Consider the following 19744-nt stretch of genomic DNA (forward strand, 5'->3'; position numbering starts at 1 on the left):
GCTTTCCAGGCTGATACTGATGCAAGTGAGAAGAAGCACGACCAGGGCAATCAAAAATTGGATTGTAGAGCAGTTGTTCTTTTGGAAACAGATCATAGAATCACAGAGTATCCTGAACTGGAAGGGACCCACCAGGATCATCCAGTCCAGCCCCTGTCTCCCACAAACCAAAGGAAAAGGAAACTTAGGTTGTTCTGTACTTGAGAAATCCTTTTTATGACCCTGGGGTTTGCAAACTGATTGATTCTGAAAGACTGCACAGTGAAGCATGAAATGAAAAGCCAGGAGAGCACAGTGCTTCTGATCTGAGGAAATATCCACATTTTCAGGTCAGGTTCCTGGGAGTGGCTGCCTGCACAATGGGCCTGGGCCTGTGCCTGTGCCAGTTGCAGCATGGATGGTGGATAATTCAGCACATCCCTGGCTGATCTCATGGACTCACAGAATATCCCGAGCTGGAAGGGACCCACCAGGATCACCCAGCCCAGCCCCTGCCCTGCCCAGACCCCCCAGCAACCCCACCCTGGGCATCCCTGGCAGCGCTGGCCAAAGGCTCCTGGAGCTCTGGCAGCCTCGGGGCCGTGCCCATTCCCTGGGGAGCCTGGGCAGTGCCAGCACCCTCTGGGGGAAGAACCTTGCCCTGAGCTCCAGCCTGAGCTGCCCTGGCCCAGCCCCAGCCGTTCCCTTGAGTGCTGTCGCTGGTCACCAGAGGGAAGAGATCAGTACCTGCCTCGACTTCCCCAGCTGCCTGCTGGCTATGACATTGATTTTTGCTTCTTTTTACCAAATATTTTGTTAGAAATAATTCAAGTATATCTAGAGATGATGACTTTTTTTTTTCCTTAAGTCTTACCTATGGTGCAGAAGTCAATGCTGTGAGGTGCTTTAAAAGGCTCTGGAGGGAAAAGGACAAAAATTTTGGAGAAAAACACCAGGAGTGACAGGGAAAGGTGTAGCTGTAGCTTTCTAGTCCAATGTCTCTAATCAGCTGTAGTGAGAGGACATCCCGAGGGAGGAATTCCCTGGGTGCTGCTTGTTGCTTACCTGGCAGACAGCAGCCCCTCCTGGTCCTGCTCTGCTGCCTGAGCACCAGCCCCCTCCTGCTGGGGCTGGGATTGCAGGGACTGCTGGCAGGAGCAGGGAGGGTTTGTTGGGCTGACACGCTGCCCTTCCTTCCACAGACATGGAGAGTGTGAATCCCAGTTTTGTCACGGTAGCCACGAGCACCACGGAGCTCCTGGAAACGGAGCACAACGCTACTGAGGGCACCTGGGGTAAGGACTTCTGCCCCTTGGCCATGCCAAGGGCACCAGTGTTGGGGAATTTCACAGGAACATCCCAGTTAACGTGGTCTTTCCCTCCAATTCTGGAGATCTGGGGATGGCCTGATCAGTGCCTGGCACACAGGGCAGCATGTGACAGTTCCCTGAGCCTCAGCTGGCCAGGGCTGCCCCAGAACATGGGCTGGGGACTTGTGTGGAGCCAGTGAAACTCTGAACACTGTCTGCTCTAGGATGGATCCATGCAGGAATCTGTTCTGCTCACAGCAATCTTTGACTGCAGAATTTCTCTGCATAGTTCTTAGCTCTTTGAGCCTCCAAAATGAGAATTTCTGCTAAGAGCAAAATGTGAACACAGCTGGTGTTAATGTTCAGGGAGCTGTCCAAGATATTTTCTCTACCAGGCTGTAGGAAGTTGGCTGGCACAGAAAACCTCTGGTGCTTTAATCCCAGATTCTACTTCTCTGTGATTGCAGGAACCACATCTTCTGTAACCAGCACCTGGATAGGGGAGAAGGCAGATGACTCCAACACCTCCATCCTCGTGGGCTGCCTTGTGGCTATTATTCTGCTGCTCCTGATGATTATAATAATCATTCTTTGGAAGCAATATGTTCAGAAAAGGTTGGAAAAGGTAATACAATGGGGCTGTTTTGTAGGCACAAGCTCAGAACTAATCATTAACCCTAATGAGCTCAGAACTGTGTGAAAAGCACAGCTCCATGGAGTAGCTAAAGCTGCTGTCACAGCAGGGGAGGATGCCAGCTCTGTCCAAGATATTACTGGAAGTTGCTGTGGTTGCAGCCAAGGCATTACTGAACAACTGAGCATCGCCTCAGTGTTTTGGTTTGGCTTTTTCCCCTCTCCTCTGCAGGCCCCACGTCGAATCCTGGAGGAGGATGCCACTGTTCGCCTCTCCTTCTACAGCTACACCATTGCCAACAACCAGACCCAGATCCACCAGTCAAATCCCACCTATGAACGTGCTTTCCCACTGGATTTGGAATACCACCAGCCAGCTACACTGCTCCAGAAGCTTCCAGAGCTGTCCCAAAGTGCAGAGGATTCAGGTAACATCATCAGTCTCCGGAAGCTGCACGTTTCTTCTTTTATTCTTTCTGTCAGATGGTAAAATGTGCCACTTGTCAGCGTCCCACTTGCCATCTTTGGCTCCTGTGCAGTGCAATAACCCAGGGAGCTCAGGCAGTATTGTGGAACACTGGCACTTCTTGGCATGGAGCTGTGACAGCTGGAGCAGCAGTCCCACTAGAGTGTCTGGCCTTTTATTGTTTTATTTGAAGACTGTTTATTTATTACCCAGGTCATCTTTTAGCAGCTGGTTTGGGCAGTCAGAGCAATCACACATTGTTTGTGGAGATGCTGCCTGCAGCACTCTAGGGAGAAGACCTTTAACACCTTTTCCTGCAGCCAGGGCTCTTTGAAATTCCCGTAGAAACACCAGAAGGAAATAGAGCAGGGAATTGGCTGTGGTGTCCTGGCTTCCAGCCCCCAGGGAGCTTTTGGACCCACACAGAAGGGAATGTTTCCAAGAGTGTTTAGTACTCGGTGAGGGCAGTTCTCAGCAGTGAATGGCAGGGCAGTGCTGCATTCCTCACACTGACAAGTTGCTAAGATCCAGCATTATTCTACCCAGGGAGACTGATTGGATTGAGCCAGGGTGTGAATTTGAAGCAGAAGACATGTTCTGTGTAATACTGACCCTGCAGGGAGTTAATTCTAAAGCATTACCCCATATTTATGTGAATAAGCTCTAAGAGGGAGAGGAGTTTGCTACCGGGGGCGTGGGAAATGGAAACCTCGATCAGTTCTTGTTGCAGGAGGGAATCCAGAGCAAGTTTGACGTTGCAAACAACATCCCTGCACCAGGTAATGGGAACTGATTGTACTTAGGATAAATCAGAAACAGAAAATCACTTCAGACTCGCCTCCCTGTCTGGACAGGACCTGTAGCTCTCATGGCTGGCTAGAACAGGCTGTGTTGAGCAGGAATTTGCTGGCAGCTCGCAGGTATTGTTCTGGGTAAAACCGAGCAGTGTGTCCCTGTCGGATTAAGCCCTTTTTTAACCTAGAGATGGGGCAACTGAGAGGTGTTTTAAAAACTTTTATGTTATTTTTAGTTTTATGTGAAGAGTGAGACAGTATAGATGTTATAATTTACACTATTATAATTAGAAGGTAACTACTTCCTAATTACAATACATTATAAGCATTTTTTGGTTTATTAGCTTTTGCTATGCTATGTTGTAAATGCTTTAAAGCTAATAATTTAAAATTACTCTTGGTGGGTGTTAGTACAATGTATCTTTTTTATTTCTCTAAAGTATCTAGTTTTATTTCTAAGGTTATCTTTTGAAACTTGTTTCTAGTTCTATTTCTCTTTTAATAATGTCTGGTTTATTTTATGGTATTTTAAGTTAGTATTTTTTATTTCAAAGTTTGCATACAGCTGCATGCTATGTGAGTCTCCTGTTGGGCTTTGAGAATTCTCTACAAATTTATTTCCCACATGTCCCGTGTAGGTGCCCCTCAGCACGAGACAGCAAATTCCCAGAGCTGTGGGGCTGGGAGGAGTGGAAACTGGGCCGTAGTGGTTGTGAGGGAGCGAGGTGTGACTCCCCTGTCTCTGGCTCCCCTCAGTGTGCAGCGGGGACTACGCTGAGCCCGACCTGACCAAGTCCACCCCTCACCAAGGCTTCCAGAACAACGTGCCCCACTACGCCGAGACGGACATCGTGCACCTGCAGGGCGTGACCGGCAACAACATGTACGCAGTGCCGGCCCTGACCGTGGACTCCCTGACCAAGAAGGACATCTCCGTGGGGGAGTTCCCCCGGCAGCAGCTGCGCCTCAAGGAGAAGCTGGGGGAAGGACAGTTTGGAGAGGTACAGCCACACTGCTGCTCTCCTCCAGCAGAAAGGAGGTGCCTGGCACAGAGGAGTCTTCTGAGGTGTTGCTCAGTGAGGACTGAGGGTTCTGCATTCCAGTGGGGACTGAGGGTTCTGCATTCCAGTGTTTAGGTTAAAATTAAAATGTGTGTTTGCCCTTGGGGAAAGCTGATATCCCCCAGGCCAAGCCACTGAGCCTTGTGCAGCTGTGAGGCTCTGCTCGCTACCACTGGGGTCTTCATCAATAGAGGAACTTGCAAACTTTTTCTTGCTATCTTTATCTCTGTAAATTCCCACCTAGGATTGGGATTTCAGGCTTTGCAGGCTTTCACGTCTTCCATGGACATCTCAGATGTGATGGCTGCCACCCACCTTTAGACATGTGGGTTTGGAAACTCTCCACAGTCCAGCTAACGCTGATCCTGGCTGCTAAAACAGCTCTTCCAGTCACAGATGGAGGTTCTGGGGGTGCTCTGCACACTGACCCAAACAAAGACACATTTCCTAGGCACTGTGGCACCCTCACCCTCATATTTTCTGGCATTGCTGCTTGCTCAAGCCCCAGTTTGTGAGCAGCCTCAGGCAGAATGATGCACGCATCTGTCATCTGCCAAACTTTCCCTTGGCTCCTTGAGCTCCTTTCAAGCAGTTAATGTTTTCACCTTGCCTTTGCTTCTCTCTCTGCTTCATTTTCACACCATCTGTAGCTCCATCCTGAGCAGGTCTTTCCCTCTCCTGCTCTTACTTTTCCTCTGTCTTTTTTCTTCCCAGCTTTTGTTCACTCACAGCCCTAAATTCTGCTTCTCTATTACACTTTGGCAAGCACAGCCTTTCACTGACTGCCTCCTGCTCTGTGATGTGCCCATCTTTGTGGTTCCTCCATTCTGACACCCCACCTTCCCTACCCCAGCCCCTTTCCTGTCCCCTCACTGTTTTCTGGGGAGGTGCTGACATCTTCAGCCTCCTCACCTGGCTGTCAGTGCAGCCTTTTCTGCTTTTGTCTGCATCCCGCTCTGTGCTCCAAAAGTGGGACAGAGAGGAGTTTCTCATTGGTTTGTTTCTGGTTTCTTCTTCCCTCTCATGCTGTCCTTCTAATAACTGTAATAACTCCTTCTCTGTATTGACTGGAGATGGCTCTCCCATTTCTATTTTCCTAGAGCATGGATTCAGAGCCTGTTCCTTTCCATGTATCACAGGCTCTTTTGCAAATGTGCTGCACCACATTTTCTCTCTCCTTCTCCTTAGTCTTTCCCCAACTGGCCATCACGTGCTCTGCTCCACTGCTCTGGCTCTGTGTGCTCCTAGGAACAGGGCTCACTGCTTCTTTCAGGTCTCCACTTTTCCTTCCTTCCAGTCTTTTGTTTTCGCTGCTCCCAAGGAAGCAGCACCACCCCTCCCTGGTGACACATCACCTGGGAATTACCTGTGCTTAGTCCTGTGGCTCTTCTCTGTCCCAGGTCTCACGATTGTGCTTTCCCCACAGCAGATTCATTCTCTGTGGGACTGCAGCAGCATCTTTGTACCTTCATTCCTGTTCTGCAGGTTTGTCCCATTTTCTCTGCTGGCTCATTTTCCCCCTCATCATGCTTGTGACATCAGTTCTTGCTCTTTATACAAAATTCATCATGCTCCCATTACATTCCCCTCAATGCTGCAAGTCTCTGACACATCCAGTCTGCTCCTCTTTTTCTTATCCACACCCTCAGGTCTGTCTGCTTTCCCCACCCAGTTCTCCATTTGGATGCACATTCTGGTAACTTCTTTAAAAAGTGTCTTGTCATCCCTTCTTGTACAATCCTGGCTGTAACTTTATATCATTAATCATTATTTATTGGAAGAAATTTGGAATTGTGTGTAGTCATTAGAGTATTTATCTCTTTATCTCTGGGTATACCTACAGGTGAGGTGTTCATATCAGGGACACATATGCACACACTTTTCTCCTTTTTTTTTTTTTTCCTCTTGAATTTGAGGATTTTGGATAACTGGCTGTAATTCTTGGATGCTCCTCGGTGAAGTCTGAGCAATGCCTTGAGCCAGGCCATGGTTTGATGGTTCTGGGGTTGTGTCAGGTGCTTTAGTGCAGAGCAGACACATCCAGGCTCAGGGGCCTTCCTGGACATCCCCAGTAGGTGCTGGGTGAACTGGGCTGGCCCAGGCTGCTGCAGCAGTGCAGTAAACCCAGTGTGTGGGGACTCACCTGGCTTTGGTCCCTGTGGGCTCCTAGGCCATGGGCTATGTTATGTCAGGATCTAGGGCCAGCCCTTGGGTCATTCCTGGTCACAGCTGTGTCACCTTCACGGGTTCATTCACTGGTTCGTTCTGCCAGCAGTGACCCACCAGTGACCTGGCTGTGGTGTTGTTTTCCTCTGGTTTGCTGCCTGTGTGTGCTCTTACAGCTGTCTCTGCCTTCTGCTCTGCAGGTGCACCTCTGCGAAGCTGATGGCCTTCTGGAATTCCTGGGAGTCTCATCCTCAGAATTCACTCACCAGCCGGTTCTTGTGGCTGTGAAAATGCTGAGATCAGATGTCAACAAAACAGCCAGGTGAGTGCAGCTGCAGTGCCCACCAGCTGGGGAGGAAAGCAAACACCCCCTGAGCACAGGGCAACCCTGGGCACTGCTGTGGGGTGCGTCTGGGGTGTACATTCCACGTGTTCCTGGAAGGAGCAGGACACAGCAGGGAGTGGGGGGTAGGGAAGCTGCAGTGTCAGCCTGAAATGCTGCATTAATCCTGTTTGCTGGGAGAGCTCAGAACCAGTTTCACACTCGTGCGTGCAAAGTGTAAATTCCTCTGACCTCAGAACACAGCCCTTGTGCTGTCCTCAGACTAAGGAACAGTTCAGGATTCAGAGATGTTTTCTGTTTTACAAGGAATGATTTCCTGAAGGAGATCAAGATCATGTCCAGGCTGAAGAACCCGAACATCATCCGGCTGCTGGGCGTGTGCGTGCGGGACGACCCCCTGTGCATGATCACAGAGTACATGGAGAACGGGGACCTCAACCAGTTCCTGTCCCACAGGGAGATCTACAGCAAATTTGCCATTTCAAACAACATCCCCTGTGTCACGTAAGAGAAGCTGCTTGACTTGTTGGGAGAAATCAGCAAAACAGCTGCCAGTTTTATCTGCTGTGCCTTCCCAGCAGGGACCTTCCATTGCCATGGCACATGGGCACCAGTCCTGCCTGGTGTGGGGTTGTTCCTGAGGCCTCTGGAGGTCTGTGTACCCCTGAAGTGCCCCTGACAGAGCTGTTGTGGTCACAGAGATCATCTTAGGTGTATTTATTGAGGTGACCATCTCTTTATGTTCGTGGATATTTCTTTGATATGAAAATCAGTTGCATTATAACAGGAATTTTGGGACAAAAATCAAGAATCCTTCTTAGGCTTTTAAGAAGGTTCATATGTGCTCTGGTGTCCAAAAAATATTGTATGAGAGGAGCTGAGTGTGGAGCTTCAGTAAGGAGAAGATTTCATCAGCCAACAGAAGGAGAATATTTGGCAAAGAAAACCACTTTTTGTCAGCAGAGGCACTTGTCTCCCTCCTCAGTGGAGGGTTTAAATCTGCCATAAAAGCATCTCTGCTATTGCAGAAATGTTTTCCCTAGAGAAGAGTCACGTAGGACTAATATATTCTGCTGGATAAAGAGTGCTGTGCTGAGCAGGAGCTGCAGCATTGCTGAGCCTTTGGTGTGCTCCTCCCCGAAGGAGTTCTGGGATTTGTGGTTCAGGCACAAGGCAGGCAGGCAGAGCCAGCTCTGATGTGCTGGGCAGGAGCTGGCTGGGTTTTACCCTGGTCAGACAACACCTGGGTAACACAGGTCCTTGCTGCCAGGACCTGTCAGTGGTCTGGTCAGGAGTGTTAACCTGGTGTCCTGCAGGCAGGACATGCAGGAGCTGTAGGACGAGAGAGGATTTGTGTCTGAGAAGAAATAGATTCCACCTCTCTCCAGTCTCCTGCCCTTTCTGCCCATCTGAAACCTCATTCACCTTTACACTTGTGGCATTTTTTCCTGACCAAAGCCTCAAAATGTTCTTTCTTTATCTCCTCTTTGCTTCTCATTTGACTTTGGCGCTGTCACTCACGTTGCTCTTCCTTGCTTTCCATTACTTGGCTCTACCTCTAGTTTTTCATTGTCTCCCACTGATCATCCACTCTCCTTTTGTCCCTGCCAGGCAGAGAGTGTCACACAGAGACAGCTCTGAAGGGGCTGTGTCCTGGCAGTGACAGGAATACCCCTGCCCCAGGAGCAGCTTGGCTCTGCTGGTGCCTGTGGGTATCTGATGGCTGTGACAAGGTGCAGCCACCCCAGCTCCAGACCCAGGGTTTGGTGCATCAGAGGTGTGACCAGCCCTTCCAGGGACAGGGATCACACATTAAGTCCTTATGGCTCTCTGGTGTTTGAAATGCATCTCCCTGCTGTCTCTGGCTGTCAGATCACAGAATCATTTAGGTTGGGAAGATCATTGATTGTTCTAAGATCACAAGATATGCTCTAAGATCACTGATGTTCTCCCAGCACTGCCCAGGCCACCATGTCCCAAAAGTGCCACATCTACATGGCTTCCAAATGGTGAACGGTGAGTCCAGCACTGCCCTGGGCAGCCTGTGCTAAGACCTGACAACATTTTGTGAAGAAATTTTCCCCAGTATCCGACCCAAACCTCCCCTGGCCCAGCTTGAGGCCATTCCCTCTCCTCCTGTCCCTGTCCCCTGGGAGCAGAGCCCAACCCCCCCGGCTGTCCCCTCCTGTCAGGAGTTGTGCAGAGCCACAAGGTCCTCCCTGAGCCTCCTTTTCTCCAGGCTGAGACCCCCAGCTGCTTCTCCATCAGTTTTGCTGCTCTTCCAAAGGCAGCTCTGCTCCTCTGCCTTTGGGGTGCTGCCCTGAGGCACCACGGTGACTCTGCTGAGGGGTCTGTCCTCTGTCCCATGCAGTCCCATCCCCTCCTGACCCTCAGCTCATGGAGCTGCTTGTGTGGAGCCTTGGGAACTCCCTGAGCAGGGGGCAGGAGCCAAGAGGAAGCTGCTGATGGGACCCTGCCAGGGTTCAGGTGGGACAGGAAGGATGGGGAGAGCAGCCCCAGGCAGGGAGGGAACACAGCTGAGCAGGGGAGGGGAAAACCTGGGATCTTGGAGGCTGTGCCCATTCCTGTGCCACAGGCCAACAGCCAGGTTATCAGGGCACAGGTGAGTGGAAGAGTTGCTGCTCTGGAGCCTATAAAAAGTAGGGAGAAGGACTTTTTATACAGACAGGTAGTGACAGGATAGGGAGAATGGTTTTACACTGCCAGAGGACAGGGTTGGATTAGATTTTAGGAAGAAAGTCTTTACTCAGAGGATGGTGAGGCCCTGGCACAGGGTGCCCAGAGAAGCTGTGGCTGTCCCAAACCTGGAAGTGTCCAAAGCTGGATTGGAAGGGCCTTGGAATAACCTGGGATAGTGGAAGGTGTCCCTGCCCATGGGAGGGAGCAGGGGGTGGAACAAAATGATCTTTCAAGTCCCTTCCAACCCAAACCATTCCATGATTCTGTGATAGTCTTCTTTTCCTTTGTGTTCTGGTGGCAAAGATCTCTTTTTCTGACCTTTACTGAAAAAATACAAACTGTGAGCAGTTTATCAGATGTGTTCTGATGAGCACTTGGTCGTGTGAAGCATTTGAGCATCGGAGTGGGAAACAGGCTGAGCAGCACAGAGCAATAGTGTGGGAAGAATGCTGAGAGTCCGATGGTCCAAACTCTGTCTGTGTGTCCTGCAGCTTTATTAATCCTATCTTCCTTTAGCTAATGGAGGAATTGAAATTAAATTAGATGGAAAATGTCTGTTTCTATTTTCAGTAATGTTTAGCATATTTAAAACTGAGTCAACTCTCTTTAATGTGAAGTGACACACTTATGTTAATATAAGCATTCAATAGTGGTGTGGTTTGAAATACCAGGCTAAGTGGTTTTTAAGATATGAGATTCTGAGCTTAATTTTTCATGTCTCTCTGCAGAACATTGGTGCTTTGATGCACGAACTCTTTGAAAATCTCGAGATTAATGTTTGATATTGGAAAAAAAAAAGAAATCTAAAGGATGTCAGGTTGTGAAGGCCTGAATTTCAGGGAGAGCCTGTCTGTTCCTGCTTAGTCAGCTCAGGATCTTGGCTGGAATGACACAGTTTTCTGCCATAACAGGGGAACTAAATAAAACAACAGGTTGCTAACACATCAAATACAATGAAGTCCTGAGTGTGGGGGAACTCCAGTGATTTTTCTTTGTTGTGTTTTCCTTTGCTGCAGCCACTCCAACCTGCTGTACATGGCCACCCAGATTGCCTCGGGCATGAAGTACTTGGCATCCCTGAACTTTGTGCACAGGGACCTGGCAACTCGCAACTGCCTGGTGGGGAACAACCACACCATCAAGATTGCAGACTTTGGCATGAGCAGGAACCTCTACAGTGGGGATTACTACAGGATCCAGGGGAGAGCTGTGCTGCCCATCCGTTGGATGGCCTGGGAGAGCATCCTGCTGGTAGGCACTGCACAAAGCTGCTCTTTCTGCTTCCTGTGCTCTTCACTGTGCCCCTGAAGCAGTGACACAGCTGTGTGCCAGGCAATCACCACCAATACCTGTGCTGCATATGGTGAGAAATCCATGGGGTTGTGCTGGTCATAGCTCAGATCCTGGGAAAGGAGCCTGGCCTTGGAAATACAGAATGTCATGGAATGGTTTGGGTTGGAAGGAGCTTAAAGCTCATCCAGTGCCACCCCTGCCATGGGCAGGGACACCTTCCACTGTCCCAGCTGCTCCAAATTCAACCAGCCTGACCTTGGGCACTGCTGGGGATCCAGGGGCAGCCCCAGCTGCTCTGGGCACCCTGTGCCAGGGCCTGCCCACCCTCCCAGGGAACAATTCCTAATTCCAAATATCCCATCCATCCCTGCCCTCTGGCAGTGGGAAGCCATTCCCTGTTGTCCTGTCACTCCAGGCCCTTGGAAATTTTCTCTCTCCATCTTTGCTGTACCTTCAGGCCCTGCAAGGCCACTCTGAGGTCCCCCCAAAGCTTCTCCTGTGCAGGTGAACAATGCCAGCTGTGCCAGCCTCTCCTCCCAGCAGAGCTGCTCCATCCCTCTGATGTCCCTGGTGCCTCCTCTGGATCTCTGCAGCAGCTCCAGCTGCTCCCTGTGCTGGGCCAGGGCTGGGGCAGCTCTGCAGCTGGGGTCTCACCCGAGCACAGGGCACAGGGGCACAATCCCCCCTGCCCTGCTGCCCACGCTGGGCTCAGCCCAGGGCAGGGGCTTCAGGGCTGGGGCAGCTCCAGCTCTCACCCCCAGCACCCCCAGGTCCCTCTCCAGGGCTGCTCCAGCTGCTCATCCCAGCCTGGATTGGTCCTGGGGGTTCTCCTGACCCAGGGGCAGCTCCAGCACTGCTGAAACCTCCTGAGGTTCCTGTGGGCCACTGCTTGAGCTTGTCCAAGTCTCTCTGGATGGCATCCCATCCCTCAGGCCTCGTCCAGGCATGAGTGCCTGGCATTCCTGCTGGAAGTTTAAGGAAGTTGCCTTCTTCTGCTTATTCCCCCAGCTGGGAAGCTGAGAGGGGCAGGGACAAAACTCCCTGAGTTTCAAGTGTCTGGTTTGAGGCTGTGGGGTTCTTTCACATCTAAGGGTCCTGCTGTCTTCCCTCAGGAGATTGTTCTGCAGCCCAAATACATCCAGTCTGGAGGATATTTAACTTTCTTTTTTTTCTTGTAGTAGTTGGTGAGTTACTTTCTTACAACATGCTTTCCAAGTACCCAGAAAAATTGTAATTACCTCTGCTATACTGGCTGCCAGGCCCAAGCTCTCTGAAATCCACCCTCTTTTCCTGCTTATGGCTGCATCTAAACCATAAATCACTCCCATCCTCCCCGTGTGAACATCTTCCAAACCTCGACAGATTGCAGGGGTTGCCAGATAAGCCTGGGTGAAGTGGGGCTGGGATGTTTTCTGCCCAAACAGGCCCTCCAGCCCCTCAAGTGTTTTGTGTTATTTTCTGAGCAATCTTCTTTTTACTTCTCCAGAAACACATTGTTCCAAACACAGCCAGTTTGGGCACATTTTTTGAAGACAGAAAACAGGGACAGCAAGAAGATTGTCAATGGCTTCTTACATGTGCAAAAATCAAAATTATCTTGGGCCTTTCTCTAAGAGTCTGGAGTCTGCTCTGGCTCTGCTTTCACCCTGAGGCCTTTGCTTTCCTTTCAAAGGCTTTTCTGTGAGCTCTGGTGTTTTGGGTGGAGGTAGGCAGTGACTGTACCTCCTCCCTCAGTTTATTTTATTCTGCTGCAAACAGACTGTCTCAGGAGGGACAGGAGTCTCTGGCCTTCTCTGGGACCTGTTCCCTGTCACAGAGCTTTGCCCCTGTGAAAACTGCACCTTCTTAGGGCTTGTGGGGCCCCAGGTGCTGCTGCTGCCCTCCAAAGAGCCCTGTCATGCCTGTGGGTGTCCCTGGGGGCAGCTCAGCTGCTGTGCTGGCTCTGTTTGGAGCGTTTTGGCTCTGTTTGCCCCAGGGGCACCCTGCTGTTGGGCTGCGGAGGGTGCAGACTGGGGGGGTTTTGGGGAATGGCTGAGCAGATCCTCTCTGTCCACAGGGCAAGTTCACCACAGCCAGCGACGTGTGGGCCTTTGGGGTGACCCTGTGGGAGATGTTTGTGCTGTGCAAGGAGCAGCCCTACAGCCTCCTCACGGACGAGCAGGTCATCGAGAACACGGGCGAGTTCTTCCGCAGCCAGGGCAGGCAGGTGAGGAACAAACGGCTCTTCCCTTCCTTCCCTCAGCCACTCCCTGCTAGATGTTCCTCCCCGCTGCCTCACCTCAGCTGCAGCAGTCTCTGTTTCTACTCACCTGTGTCCTGTGTTCCACTCAGCTTCTCACCTGTCCTCCCTCTCCTCTCCCTTTTCTGGGCTCACTGCACCAGTTTTCCTCTCCTGGAGTTCCACTGGGAGATCCCCTTGGCCCTGTCCTGCTTATTTCCTGTTCTAAACCACTTCACTCTGCCCTGTCCTCAGCTTTTCCAGCTTCTCCCACACAGTCCTGTTGCTCCTTTCCTCTGTCAGCAGTCTCCCCCCAGCATTGCCTCTGGAAGATGAGGAAGCAGGAGGGATTTGTGGTGGGAAGGAGCAGTTGTTAGTTCCCAGGGACTGGATTCTCCCTGTAGTATCTCCACACATGCCAAGAAGCCTTTGGCCATCCCCAGCTGCTCAAGGGCTGTTGTGTCATTTTGTCCCCACTGCTGCTGCCCTCGATAGATACCAGTGATGGTGCAGGACACTCCATCTCCTCAGTACCCAAAGCTGTGGAGAACATTCTCCCTGAAATTCACCTTTAGCACCAGAGAATTAAGGGAAATAAAATGATATGGGGTTTACTCACCATCTCCCAAATACTAATGATTAGCCAAGAGCCTAAAAGAAGTGAGCCTAAAGAATGAGAGGGAGAAATAAAATCATTCTGCCAAGCTGTGCTGTAGATAAGCTCTAAAAGGTGTTTTTTCTGTCTCTGCTAACAAGCTGTCACGATGCTTAGAAAGCCTCATGGGCTGTCTACGGTGAGTTGCAAGTACTTGGATTTTATTGTGGTAAATTTGGTTTTGGTTTGTGTTTTGCTGTCTCTTGGAGGACAAATCCCTCAGAAGCATTCGTGTTTTCTGGGGGACAAAGGCCTGTTTTGTGAGCAGCTCATCAGACAAGTTGGCAAAGTGTCCGTGGTGCTGTTTGAGAGGCTCTGTCCAGACTCCGCTGCCAGACTGGAGCTGGAGGGATTCCAAACACTGCATGGTGGCTGTGTCTTGTAAACCTGGAATGAAACTGTCTTTTGGTGTTACTTGAGTAAAGGTTCAGTTCTTTTGTGAGAACGCCACTGAAGCACTGTGACTCTTCCTTTCAGATCTATCTGTCCCAGACTCCTCTGTGCCCTAACCCTGTGTTCGACCTGATGCTGAAATGCTGGAGCAGGGATATCAAAGATCGTCCCACTTTCGACATGATCCACCAGTTCCTGCTAGAACAAATGGAATCAAACATTTGACTCCAGGAAAGAGGCAAACTCGAGAACAGAGTGACTTTGGGGTGTCTTTGCCTGCCCCTCACAGTCAGGCCACCTCGCTCCCCTCCCTGACTATTTCAGTTGGGACGTCCATGGCAGCTGCTCATTCTCTTGGCCATGGTCTGACACACAGGACCAGAGGATCTCATTTGGTTGAAAAATCATCTCCTCTTCTGAATCATTTCCTGGGAATACTGTGAGAGGGGTTTTTTTGGATACCCATACAGCTTTGGGCAGAAGGAATGAGTAAAACTTGGAGGGACTTGGAGCTCTCTCCTGGCTGGAAGAGAAGGCACCGGTCAGTGAGAGTGCTGCCACTCGAGAACAGCTTTCTGGAAGGAAAGGCTGCAGCCTTCCAGAGCTCTTCCATGGAATCTGATGGAAGTCTTGTGCACATGAGCAGGTGTTTCTGTGTGCTCTTGCTACAGACAATGGTGAGAGACCAGAAACATCTGGAGCTGGGAAATGGTTTAATGGACTTGGGAACTGACGGAGCATTGAGGAACCCTTTGGGAGTGACACTGCCAGGGTCCACAGAAGATGCTGAAACAAGAGTCCAAGATGATGTTCTGTTTTCCTGTGGTTGTTAAGCACTGCTTTGGTTATATATGTGCGTTTTCCCCACACTGGATTTTTTTTGTTTTCTAGAAAAATGATTTTAAAATGAATGTTAAAGGTTATTGGGAGGTCACTGTGTTAGAAGGTCTTCCTCTGACCTACAAATTAAGGTTAGGCTAGGGAGTTTGTATTGAGGAGTAGCTGATACTGTACTACTGTCACTATGTAGAGTTATTAACCTAATGAACTTGTAGCCACAATGGACTGATGTGCAATTAATCCTGTATAATTACCCATCAATATGAGATCTCTAGATCGATGCTGTTACGTGTGAGAGGGAACTTCGGTTGGGTGGGACCGGATGGCTGAGAGCAGAACCCTCTTTGTCACTTGTCACAGCTCCCACGAGGGACAGGAGGAGCACACAGCTCACGCATGTGTGTGTCTGGAGCCAGAGGTTGCTCTCCGGGTGTGCAGCAGATTGGTGCCATGGCCAGGCTCTGTCACTGCCCTGTCACAGGGGCTGGGCTGGCACGTCCCCTGCTGTGGCCTGTCCTTTATCTCAGTTACTCATTGAACTTGGGGTTGCTTTTTGTGTGTCCTGTCACAAACAGCTCATTCTCTGGAGGGTTTTAGAGGGCTCTGAAATCCATTTGGAGCGAGTTAGAGAATTTAATGTGTTTCTACAATAAATCCATTGTGGATTTACCAGGTGCCTGGGGAATACTCTGCTATTCCCTTTCTGATCATTTAGCAAGATACTTAGGACCAAACCAAATATTTCATAAGCTGGGAGAAGATGAAAGCTCAGCACTTGGCTTTTTTTTTTTAAAGTAGAATCCAGCATAAAATGTATTTCCAGTAAGGATTATAAAGATAATTTTCATCATAGCCACAAGCATAGATGACAGGCTGGCTGTGCTGTGAGAGGGCACTGCTGAGAGGGGAATGTCTGAGTGGTTACAACACAGGGAGAGTTGTGCTAGAAGAAAAACCCTGCTTCTGAATGGGCAGATGCCAGGCTGGAGTGTGGCATGGCTGTGTCTGCTCCTTGAGAAGGCTCCAGCCATGCCTGGGCTGTCCTGCTGAGGATGTGTCCCCACCCCAGCTGCTCCTCTGAGCCCCTTTAGGGCCCAAGTGCTCTCATCTCCCTGCGGGCATTCCTGGAAGCTCACCCTCTATTAGGTTTTCTTTTTCCCTCCATGACTGGAGGGGCTTGGGGTGAGCTGCCCTTCCCTGTTGGAGTCAGAGCCAGCAGGTCCCTGCTGGGTGCTGCAGTCTGCCAAACCACTCAGCCAAGGTATTTCTGGAGCATTCCTGCCCCGGGAAATGTCCCCAGTGCCACCCAGCTGGGTGTGTGGTCTCCTGTGCTCCAGAGCTGGGAGCTCCCAGGACAGGGAGAGGCCCTGGAAGGGCTCTGTGCTTCTGTGACATCTGGACATGCTGTTCCTCCATTGACATGGTGACATACAAAGTTTGTCTCATATCAATAAATTCTAATGATAACCTTGACAAAAGTGAATTTCCGCTTCTTTTTATGTACCCAGGTGTCTGCCCTGAGGGCTGACACTTCGGTGTGGTTGTTCAGTAGCTCTTTGGGGAGGATGTGACCCCTGGGTTTGGAGGGAGCAGCCACAGACCATTAAAGGGAGAGAGAGTTTTGAAGGGAGTTTCTGGAAATGCTGGAAAGGTGCTGGCCCAAATCCCCTTGTGCTGGTGGGACCTCAAGGGGCTTGGGGCCATTGGTTGGTGCTGCATTTCAATAAACAGCTTCTTCATCTCAGTGTTAAAATCTGATGCTTTAGGCTCGGAGGAGCCTTTGTAGGTCCCTTATCAACCTGATGACTTAAAGCTGAGGTAATTTCAAAGTTCCCTTGGGGTGCTCTGGGCTTTGAAAATTGCCAGTGTTGGAAATGGCATCCCTGACCCTGTCCCGGAGCTGTTCTGTGCCCATGAAGAACTTTTTCCTTGTGCCTGGTGGGCCCTTGCCTTGCCTCCTGTGCTTTTGCCTCTTGGTGTGTCACTGCCCCTCTGAGCTGAGCCACTGTGCCCCTGGCAGAGCCACCCACCCTGCAGCCCTGGCCTTGCTGGGCAGGGCTGCCCCTGCTCACAGCTTGGGTATTTGGGCAAACTCAAATACATTTTAGGCTGAAAATACCAGATCCCTCAGTTTAGGCACCAAGGGCAGGAGTCAAAGAAACATTTTGATCTTCTCAGACCTAAGCTTGAGGGAAATTAGGCACCTTAACAGGTAAGAACACATATTCAACAGATGGCCCAGGAATCTGTGAGTGCCCCACCCCTGGAAGTGTCCCCAAGGCCAGGTTGGATTGGGCTTGGAGCAATCTGGGATAGTGGAACAAGATGATCTTCAGGGTCCCTTCCAGCCCAAACCAGTCTGGGATTCTGGGACATTTAATCAATTCCATATTCTTGAAAGAGGAAAGGTCTGGCCAGAAAGAGAAGCTGCTGCTGCTCCGTCAGCAATGCAGTCAGTACTGCAGGAGTTCTGAAACATCCACACCATCCCAGGGAGATTTACAGGCAGAAGGCCCTGGGCCAGGCTCAGCCAGTGAAGTGTTGCAAACTTTACACCTCTCAACTTTACACTGGGTTTCACCAGGTGCCCTCACCTTCCTCATGATCTTCCTCCCGTAGAACATCACTTTGTCCCTCTTGCGAAACCTGTACTGAGGCACGTGGGGCTGAAGTTGTTCTGAAACAGAAGCATCACATCAGAAACCACCTGCAGCAGCTGGGAGCACACCTGAGCACAGCTTGGGGACTTTGCAGCCTCCAGAACAGCTCCTGTGGGCAGGGGGTGGAATTTAAACCACCCTGGGATCCCTCATTCCCCAGCTCTGGCCAAGCCAGACCCAGGCACGGCTGCCTTGAGGCTCCACCTCAGCCCCAGAGGAGAGAAAGGGCTCTCTAAACAGACTGAAGGGTTGGTCATTTTCATCTCCTCTAGGAAACTTCTCATTCAATCATTTCTCCTTCCTGGGACAGTGAAATCACAGTAGGGTTGAATTCATCTGCAGAATTCACAACTGGCCCTGGGGCTGACGCTGCTCACACAGCAAAGAAATAAAACCTCCAGGTCCTGCCTGTGACAGTTCTGGGCTCACACCTGGGGAAGGGAACCAGCACAAGTTCTCCATCCCTTCAAGCTGTTGTCCTGCAAGAACCACACCTCTGCAGCAAACAACTGCCACAGAAAATTACAAAAAGAATCAAAACCTATGGAAAAACTGATTTTAAAACTTATATGGTTATCAAGTACTTACTTGACTGTCTCACTCTTCTGTACACGACAAACACAACAACTGCTATAAGCAACAGTGCAACTGCAGCTCCAATTGCAATTCCAGTCAGCTGGGAGGGGAATTTAGGGAGAAAGAAGTCAATAATTTTCAACTTCAGAAGTTACTTCATACTTCTTGAAGGGCTGAAGAACACTCAGCTCAGTGAGATGTCTAAAAGCCAAGCATGTTCATATTTAATTTTTAATTCAAATACCACATTGGCAAGAAGTTTAAACTGCACCAGTGACCAGTCCTATGATCACATGGAAAACATTCCATGTTTTTCTTCCCAAGGATGTGTGAGCTGATCAACTCAATGTACAGGGGGTGTATGAGGGCATGGAGGGACAGGACAAGGGGGAATGGTCTTAAGATGAAGGAGGGCAGGGTTAGATGGGATATTGGGGAGGAATTTTTCCCTGGCAGGGTGGGCAGACCCTGGCACAGGTGCCCAGAGCAGCTGGGGCTGCCCCTGGATCCCTGGCAGTGTCCCAGGCCAGGCTGGACAGGGCTTGGAGCAGCCTGGGACAGTGGGAGGTGTCCCTGCCCATGGCAGGGGTGGAACAAGGTGATTTTTATGGTCCCTTTCAGCCCAAACCATGCCTGGGCTGTTCAGCAAACAGGAGCTCCTGTTCTGGGCCTGCCTGCAGCTGGGCAGGGAGAAACCCAGCAAGGCAGCGTGGCCGTGTGGTGTTGGGACTGGGAACAACCTTCACCCTGCAGGACCCAGCAGTGAATCCTCAAACAGCCAGGGCAGTGGGGAGCAGGCAGAGGAGGGGTGGCTGAGCTCCCAGTGCAGGCCAGGGACCCCTGAGCCTCAATGTCCCTGCTGGCCTGGGGGGCGCGGGCAGCCAGGGTCTGCAGAGCCCTGGGGGGGATGTGAGCATGGAGCTGTGTTTGTGAACATGGAGCTGTGTTTGTGAACATGGAGCTGTGTTTGAACATGGAGCCGTGTTTGTGAACATGGAGCTGTGTTTGTGAGCATGGAGCCGTGTTTGTGAGCATGGAGCTGTGTTTGAACATGGAGCCGTGTTTGTGAGCATGGAGCTGTGTTTGTGAGCATGGAGCTGTGTGTGTGAACATGGAGCCGTGTTTGTGAACATGGAGCCATGTTTGTGAACATGGAGCCGTGTTTGAACATGGAGCTGTGTTTGTGAACATGGAGCTGTGTTTGTGAGCATGGAGCCGTGTTTGTGAGCATGGAGCTGTGTTTGAACATGGAGCTGTGTTTGAACATGGAGCTGTGTTTGTGAACATGGAGCTGTGTTTGAACATGGAGCTGTGTTTGAACATGGAGCTGTGTTTGTGAACATGGAGCTGTGTTTGTGAACATGGAGCTGTGTTTGAACATGGAGCCGTGTTTGAACATGGAGCTGTGTTTGTGAGCATGGAGCTGTGTTTGTGAACATGGAGCCGTGTTTGTGAACATGGAGCTGTGTTTGAACATGGAGCCGTGTTTGAACATGGAGCTGTGTTTGTGAGCATGGAGCTGTGTTAGTGAGCATGGAGCCGTGTTTGAACATGGAGCCGTGTGTGTGAGCATGGAGCCGTGTTTGTGAGCATGGAGCCGTGTTTGAACATGGAGCCGTGTTTGTGAACATGGAGCCGTGTTTGAACATGGAGCTGT

General features: G+C 50.5%; 1 protein-coding gene across 5 annotated transcripts in view; it reads left to right on the plus strand.

Moving 5' to 3' along the window:
* The window catches only part of LOC119709049 (discoidin domain-containing receptor 2-like), a 59387-nt gene extending 43058 nt beyond the window's left edge, over positions 1-16329 (plus strand). For 3 of the 5 annotated variants that reach the window (XM_038156324.1, XM_038156325.1, XM_038156323.1), the window contains exons 9-17: positions 1182-1274; positions 1757-1914; positions 2155-2350; positions 3939-4183; positions 6610-6731; positions 7059-7256; positions 10469-10703; positions 12802-12951; positions 14096-14236. In XM_038156324.1, the coding sequence (XP_038012252.1) occupies positions 1182-1274; positions 1757-1914; positions 2155-2350; positions 3939-4183; positions 6610-6731; positions 7059-7256; positions 10469-10703; positions 12802-12951; positions 14096-14236 (1538 nt within the window). Of the gene's footprint in view, positions 1-1181; positions 1275-1756; positions 1915-2154; positions 2351-3938; positions 4184-6609; positions 6732-7058; positions 7257-10468; positions 10704-12801; positions 12952-13719; positions 13758-14095 lie in introns of all 5 variants that reach the window. The other 2 variants (XM_038156327.1, XM_038156326.1) reach the window with 2 other exon arrangements.
* The last annotated feature ends 3415 nt before the right edge of the window (positions 16330-19744 follow it).

The sequence above is a fragment of the Motacilla alba genome, chromosome 17, assembly GCF_015832195.1.
Source record: "Motacilla alba alba isolate MOTALB_02 chromosome 17, Motacilla_alba_V1.0_pri, whole genome shotgun sequence".
Lineage (NCBI taxonomy): Eukaryota > Metazoa > Chordata > Aves > Passeriformes > Motacillidae > Motacilla > Motacilla alba.